An 8,302-nucleotide genomic window follows, 5' to 3' on the forward strand; every position below is an offset into this window, starting at 1 on the left:
TGTTGGCTACGTGAATCTTGGGAAAGCTACCATACAATGGTCCTCTAGTCTTATCTAAAGATATTATTGATTATAGTGAAAAAAAATCATCGCATTTGGGCCAATGGAGGCAACAAATTGTCAAACTTCTTATTGACTTTTTTCGAAGAATAATGTTATGTAGTCTCATTGAAATCTCAATCCCAATTTAAGTGACGTTAGATGATAAATTGAATGAAAGGTAAAATTAAATGACTTGTTTAATTTCACATATCATTTAATGGCACATTAACGTCAACTAAATTGAAATTGTAATCCTTTTGGGACTAAATAGCATTACTTCGGAATTGATTCAATAATCTTATTTTATTTATATAAAGAGGGAAAAATAATATTCCACTGTGCTCTATTTAGTCCATTAACTTTCCCAACACAAAAAAATAAATAATCAATATTCTAACTCAAATAAATAATAATATAATATAATAACTTATAATTTAAACATATTTAATCTATAACGTCCATATCTATTATCTAAAAAATATTTATCAAAGTTTTCAATGGGAGATGATAACTTATATTTTATATCTTTGATGAAAATAATATTTTTAGTTGCACATCTATTTCGAACGAAGTTATATTAAAATGGATTCATGGATTAAGAGTATGTTTGGTAGAGATTTTAATCTAATTAACATTAATTTTTTAATCATTATTTCATTATTTCAACTGTCATTTTTGAATTCTTTTCTCACAGGTAGGATCCACTTTATCTCTAACGGTCAAAAAATCAATTAACAAAATTCCTATCAAACAAGTACTAAATATGACTAATAAAGATCATTGGGCCCGACAACTATTTATGCTTTTTGGTTGATTTTCTAAAAAATCGATAAATATAACAAAAATAAATTACAAAAAACTTATGTGAACTCTAAGCTTATTTCACTCGAAAGATTGTTTCACTGCCGACTCAAGCATGAGTTAGAGTAAACATTGAGTGGTCAGTTTCACCTTTTACAAGTCAAACTTCACATGCAAATTGCAAATCAATCAATCCAATATAAACTCTATAGTGATGTGAAAATTTTAAAATTCAAACGACACATTCATGCATAAGTTGTAATGCACTTGGAAATATTAGAGATTCACCGATAACATTTAATTAGAAGAAATAAATAAAGACACACAATATTTATAGAGAATCATCTAAGTCCCCACATTGACAAGGACACTAAATTATGTAAAGTTAATTGATTAGTTAAAAAAAACTAAAATTATAATTACGAAATTCTTTAAATTAGAATTATCATAGGTAAACATAAAAAACTAATAAAATTTGAAAATACAAACATGTTTGAAAAATTACATAAATGATATAAAACTTATCTCATACATCTATGTATCACATAAATATATAAGAGTCATTACTTTCTCTATATAATTATTGGTCATTTATCTTTCCAGCCATCATTTTTTCCTTTTTTCTCAACAAAAGGTCACTTTTCTCTCTTTAAAATTTACGGTCATTACTTTTTCTTGTGCTCTCATGGTGGGTTTTACACTTATTCAAAGAGCTACTGCTAATTAAACTAATGAATCTCTGTGTTATGTAATCTAGTTTGGGATTTTCTTGATCCACTTATTATTCCTTTTTTTTTTTTTTATATATTTGTACTAGATTTTAAATATTGTATTTTGTCTTCCAATTTTTCTAATTATGTTTAATTGTTTATTTTTATCTTAATTAGCAGATTTCGTCATTGACTACTAACTCAAATTTAGGGCATGTTCGATAGTTATTATGAGAATTGATTTTTTGACCGTTAGAGAGAAAAGTGGGCCTCATCTATAAGTGAAAAAGTAAAAAATGACGATTGTAATAATAAAATAACGGTCAAAATTTAATTTTTTGTAGTGAAAAATTACTATCAAATGGGAGCTTACTGAGTTTCAAATATCATTCGTTCACATATCTTTGACCTTGCCCATCACCACGGATGTTGTTCTCTCTTCCTTTCCGCCTCATCACTCCCACCCACTGCTCTAAAAGGCGTGCAGGCTTCGCCAATGCACGATGCTTGATGAAAAACGTCAAACCAAGTGGCTTAGTGCCTTATTAGTGGTCAGCAACAATCGTTGACCGTTAAGGCTCGTCTAGACACGCATAATCATCATTTTTCTATTTAATTTTTTTTACAATCCTTCTAAGCTAAAACTTAAACGTTGATCTCTTCACTTCGTCGGTTTTAAATTTAAAATAGTCGCTAGAAATCTTGAACATAGGAAATCTCCTAAAAATTCCTATTTATTTACTATTTAGGCTTTGTTTGAGTCACATTTTTTGAAAAAAATATATTCTTCAACAGTGAATTGATATCATTTTAACTACACATTATTCAATAAAATAATATTACACGCAAATCCAAAATATTTCCTTATTTCTTAACCACACATTTTCCTTCAATACACTATTCAAAAATGTATTTTTATTCCAATAATGTGGCACAAACAAGGGCTTAATATTTATATTTGAAACTTATTTTTTGTTGTTGAAAACTTAGGAAAAATGTATAAATTTCCTATAAATTTGTTTTAGATGTTTGATAGGTATTATTTTTAATTATTAAACGATTTTTCGATTGATTAAATATTATTATAATATTAAAATAAGAAAACATCTTTTTACGTTCATGCCTCGTCTAAGCTTGTCTAGCCCATAACTTGACCTCCACACATAATCATGCATTACGCCTTTTAGATCACTTTTCCCACCACCTCTACTTCCCATCTCCATTATCTCTAGGTATACCATATTTTGTTACTGCTCAGCAGGGGCAGAACCAAGATTTTAGTTCAGTGCAGACAAAAAATTTTCCACTCTAAAGGTCAAAGGAACCAAAACAAGGCATTACGTTGTTACCTAAATACTATCTCTCCCAGTAGACAAGCTGTAGGAAATCTCTAAAGGTATCTCCAAACTGTTTCGAAGAGCCTCTAGGCCTGAAGAGTTGTTAAAAAGAGAGCATTCTGGTTAGTTAGAAGAGGAAAAACAAAATAAATAGAACATACAGATATCCCTTTTCTTACTTTGACCAACATGGTGTTATGAAATGTGATCAAGCTATACTACACATTAATATCATGAGAACAAGACATATTTGACAACTAAGTGGGATGACAGTCATGAATATACATTCAAATAACCATGATCCTCTGATCTCATGTAACTTTATTTAGACAAATAACCGCTTCAGTAAAAGAAAGAAACTAGCTTCATTATGCAGTTTCATTTCAAGCTTTACTCATAAATTTTAAACCATTGTCGAAAAAACAATCCAACTAAATGTTGACTTTGGAATTCTTGCATTTGAAGTGTTGCATCCTATATCTTAACACAGGTAACACTTACCACCGTCAAGTCTTTTATGTACAACTACTTTCCTAGCCATTCTGTCCTCACCAATGTCAAGTCGTATCAAGCGTCCCATGCACCAAGAAGTATTCCTCGAAAAAAGATGTATTATACTTGATAAAATGTCTCTATAATACACCACGGAAATGAATACGTCTCTATCTCATTGACCAAAGAATGAGAGATTCCAAGTCAATTCTGCGGCCTGCAGAGTCTGGAATTTAAGTGCTTGGGAATTAATACATTGTAGAATTTTTCGAAAATGAAATAAAGAAGAATTAACACTTCATGCTTATTGAAATCATTCTATGTTCTACATAGGTTAATCCATTTTACTCATATTAAGACCATTAGCATTCTTTCAGATTGTCCATGATAGCGTAATTAATCATATAGGTTACTATCGTTCAAACATTTGGAAAAAATCAAAATTATTTTGTATTCCAATTATAGTAATCTAAAGCAATCCCACTTTTACCATGACAAAACAAACTAACTTTCATACATCAATAAGCAGAATACTCAATAGTATTGGAAAAAGTATCAACATAATACGAATTCAGGAATACCCTTCAGGAATACTAATACGTAATAGTAAGAACAACATACTAATTAAAGGTTGAAGTAGAAGCACAGTGGGTTAAACTAAAATAAATAAAAGAAAAAAAAAAGAAAAAATTTTGGCCCAAGAATGCATTGGACATGCTTGGGCTCCGCCCCTGCTGCTCTGGAGCTCTCAAGTAATAGATAGAATAATAATAATAATATAAAAAAGACTTCTTGTCATTTTATGTCCCCAACTTGGTCCTTCCAAAGCATGCTCTATTTGTCTACTAATTGTGTGTGTAATGATTGAAATTACATTTTTCTATGGCAAGTAAAGGGACCTCACCCCACAACATCTATATATCTCTTTTTCCGAAGATACCCAATTTCAATCTCTCTACCAATAAGAATCTTCCTTTCTCTTTCTAATCGTGGACCATACATTCCCTCTCAAATTATATTTGTCCTTATCTTCGAGAATAATAAAATATGCACTCAAATCCTTTATCATTCAATCTTCAAAACTTCAAACCCACATACCAAAATCTTTAAACCATTTTTTCCTTTCCCTTCTCCACAAATATGTAGAACTTGCTTAATAAGAGAAATTTTTGGAAGTATAATTAAGTAAATTGTGCTGACATACAATCCAATTAACTTCTACTCAAGATGAATCAGTGTGTACCTAGCTGGGATCTTGACGGTAATCCCACCAATCCAAGGTTTGAATTATACTGTTCAGTCCAGTCAAATACTGCATACTGATTATATGAAAAACGATTAACTGTAACCTCTCTTTTATTTCATGTTGATGTACTTTGAAGGTTGGATTATGAAGTTGCAGAGCTGACATGGGAAAATGGGCAGCTAGCCATGCATGGTTTAGGCCCTCCTCGTGCGCCTAACAAACCAGTGGCTGCATCGGCCGGTTCGAACAAATACACGTGGGATAAGCTACACGCAGGTGGCACTCTCGAATCAATAGTCGACCAAGCTACGCGCCAACCTTCAGAGGGCAAAGCCGCCGTGAACGGTGGTGGAGATGAGCTGGTGCCTTGGTTTGATCACCACCGCAATATGGTCAACCCTGATGCCACTGCCACCATGACAATGGATGCTTTGGTGCCATGCACCAATATTAGCAGCCAAGAACCCTCCGCGCAAGTGCTGGATTCCGTGTCGGGGATTGGCTCGTGCGTGATGGGATGCTCCACCCATGTGGGGTCCTGCAGCGGCGCCAACGCCGCCATGTTGGCACGTGTGGGAAGGGAGAGCGCACTAGACTGGAGTAGTAAAGCGGATCAGAGTTTGAGCGGGAGAGACAGCCATCAGCTGACATTTGATACGTGCGACCTGGAATTGGGTTCGCCGGAAAACACCAGCTCCGCCAGAGATTGGGCCAAGACCGGCGAGGACGACGATTCTGTTTGTCACTGTGGATCCGAGGCAAGTTCGTTTAGTTGCTTTTATTGCATATTTTCCAGTACATCTTCATTGTATGAGATTAACTTTAACCTAGACCAGAAGAAATGTCGACTTTCGGCTAACTAATGCTTTATTATTACATTTTTGTGTCATCTGATAATTTACAGAGAGAGACTGGCAATGGGGAGGATAAGATTCATAAGAAGAAAGGAAAAGGAAAATCCTCAACTTCAACGAAAAGGAGTAGGGCAGCTGCTATTCACAACCTGTCTGAACGTGTATGCATGTCCTCTATTAATTTCTCTTTCTATCTGCGTATATAATTTTTTTTCTAATTAATCGAACTCGATTAGATTTGTTAAACTCTGTTTAAAGTGCAAAGGAGCAGCTGAAAAAAAATTCTTGATTTCTGCTTCTTCAAGAAATATAGAAAAAATCTCGGGAAGAGTACTCTCTTTAATTATTCATGATATTATTAAAGGGTTGTTTGACAAAATTTTTAATATAATTTTCACGAATTTTGGTAAAAGTTGAAGTAATATCCTTTGAAAATTTGGAAAAAATTGCGGGATCCATCAAATACGTAGTTAAAAATGAAGTTTGATCAATTCAAAGTTGTAGTTTTATAAAAAAGCATTGAATTTATATGTTGTATTAATGAGAGTATTATTAGATATGATGTAATAATAGTTGGCGATTGATTTGTTGTAGAAAAGAAGAGACAAGATTAATCAGAAGATGAAGACATTGCAGAAGTTGGTCCCAAATTCCAACAAGGTTCGAAGACGGAATATCTTTTCTTCTTTTTTAAATCGTTAAGTTTGATTTAACTAACATGTCATCAACGTTTATATGAAATTTAAAAAATAATAATATTTTATAAGAAAATGTTTTCCCTCAAGCAGTGAGAAATGAGGTTATATATATATATATATATATAATTGATGTTAGGTGAAGTGGTCCAAATAATTTGACAAAGTTGGGATAGTGTAAAGATCCTAGTCCACATAAAATTTTGCTATATAGACATGTAGACAGAGGAGTTGTTGGTTGTATAGACAAACATCTATTACCACATAAAGTCAGTCCAGGTAGGGACTGTTAATAGCTGTCTGGATTCAATCATGGATGTGCTTTCTTTGATAATTTGTTACTCTCTAAATCTGGAAATTGAGAACTCTCCCGCTCGTATGGATGTAAAAATGAGTCGGACTGTCTGAATGTAAAAATGGGTCGGTTGAATAATTTGACATTTGTTTGACTAGGTATGATCCATCTGAAGAGAAAGGTCGAGTCGGACTGGACTCTAAAGGCGTTGACCTATATCGAGTCTTTGTTAGACCAATGGTTCATTTGATATGGGTTTTGCTTGTGAGTAGTATCAAGCTTTATTTTTTGTATACCGACTTAGCTTGACCCACAAAAAATAAGTGACAACTTATTTTACACCTTTACTCTTACACTATCCTTCTTCAATACAAACTATTCACAATAGTAATGGCATTTCTAACAAAATAGACTGAATAATTTGTTATCTCGATTGTCCTTAAAAGGAGATGCCAAAGAACCTAACACCGATGTATTAATGTTATAATTACATTATCTTGATGTAGTTTTTTCGTGCTATATGTTCAGACTGATAAAGCCTCAATGTTGGATGAAGTAATCGAGTATCTCAAACAACTGCAAGCACAAGTTCAGATGATTAACAGAATGAATAATATGTCATCTCTGCTGATGCCATTGGCCATGCAACAACAGCTTCAAATGTCGTCGATGATGGGTCCAATGGCTGGAATAGGAATGGCGGCTATGGCCGGGATTGGAATGGGAGTAATGGATTTAAATACAATTAGCCGTGCCGGAATTCCTCCCTTTCTTCATCCAGGGGCAGCGCCACCCTTTATGCCGCATACAGCCTCATGGGATATTAATCCCGGGGATCGTTTGTCCATTCCAGCTTCTGTAATACCTACGGACTCCCTATATGCACACCTTGCTTGCCAGTCACAGGTTAATTTCATAAAATCCTATCATATGTTAACACTAATGTTAAATAGCATTATTCTAAATTTTTACTTTATAAGTCCTTTTGCACTGAGAAGTCAATTTGGGTCTTATTAAAAAATATTGGGCCGGATTTGGGGTTGGGTTTTTTTACACTATTTGCACAATAAAAATTTTATTTATCAACTCACTGAATCCCTTTTTCTGATTTTGAAATGGCAGCAGCCAATGACCATGGAAGCTTATAGTAGGATGGCAGCATCGTATCAGCAGTTTCAACACCCCCCTGCTTCTGGTTCAAAAACCTAACTATCATACTACAATCTATTGCTATATTATGCAAATGATGTGATATTGGAGAAGCAAACGATGAAAGCTAATATAGATTGGTCACAATTTGATGTGATTAAATAAGAGAGACGTGTGATCAATTTTGTAAGTGGTTGTGTATGATTTTGGTTAGATCAATTTATCAAATATGTCATTTCGAATTGTAATACTTGAATTCATTGTCCTTCTTAGGCAGGAAAGGAGAGTTTGCTCAAATTCACCAAGGTCTAGAATGTTTTTGTCTTTTTCCGTAATGTAAGAACTTTAAATAAAGACGATATATTTATCATACAATAAACTGTAGAGTTAGTATTAATAATCACCTTTCCACAATATTAAGCTGTTTGCTAGTGATTGGATGAACAAGGGACTTAGTATAATTGATTCTTCAGCGTGTTGCTGGGAAAGCTCGATTGTGTGGCACAAGCATTGTGCAGTGTGCTTGGCTCTTTCAAAAAGGTGACATAGTATGTCACCTTTTTAGACTTTAAATTACATAAAATTGTTGTCAAATTTAGCTTATATGTGAATATAAGGATACACTAGTTGTTTTATTCATGAAATTGTATATCAATGACAATAATGACAACTTAAATTTTT

General features: G+C 33.3%; 1 protein-coding gene across 4 annotated transcripts; it reads left to right on the forward strand.

The window, feature by feature from the left end:
* Positions 1–4,383: 4,383 nt before the first annotated feature.
* On the forward strand, positions 4,384–8,024 carry LOC111409880 (transcription factor UNE10-like). Of its 4 annotated transcripts, XR_002705567.1 has the most exons (7): positions 4,415–4,662; positions 4,765–5,386; positions 5,533–5,643; positions 6,077–6,142; positions 7,001–7,378; positions 7,595–7,807; positions 7,895–8,024. XR_002705567.1 is itself a non-coding variant. In XM_023039972.1 (6 exons), the coding sequence occupies exons 1-6, from the start codon at positions 4,610–4,612 to the stop codon at positions 7,679–7,681; spliced, it is 1,314 nt and encodes a 437-aa protein (XP_022895740.1). In that variant the 5' UTR covers positions 4,410–4,609; the 3' UTR covers positions 7,682–8,024. The 4 variants fall into 4 exon arrangements, 3 of the variants coding, with proteins under 3 accessions (XP_022895741.1, XP_022895740.1, XP_022895739.1); XM_023039972.1 differs by having other exon boundaries at positions 4,410–4,662; positions 7,598–8,024; XM_023039971.1 differs by having other exon boundaries at positions 7,595–8,024.
* The last annotated feature ends 278 nt before the right edge of the window (positions 8,025–8,302 follow it).

The sequence above is a fragment of the Olea europaea genome, chromosome 15 (assembly GCF_002742605.1).
Source record: "Olea europaea var. sylvestris chromosome 15, O_europaea_v1, whole genome shotgun sequence".
Lineage (NCBI taxonomy): Eukaryota > Viridiplantae > Streptophyta > Magnoliopsida > Lamiales > Oleaceae > Olea > Olea europaea.

Coding starts and splice junctions, on each gene's coding strand:
- LOC111409880 (XM_023039971.1), top strand. CDS start 4,610: ATGAATCAGTGTGTACCTAGCTGGGATCTTGACGGTAATCCCACCAAT. Junction 5,644..6,076: donor TTCACAACCTGTCTGAACGT/GTATGCATGTCC, acceptor GATTTGTTGTAG/AAAAGAAGAGACAAGATTAA. Junction 6,143..7,000: donor TGGTCCCAAATTCCAACAAG/GTTCGAAGACGG, acceptor CTATATGTTCAG/ACTGATAAAGCCTCAATGTT.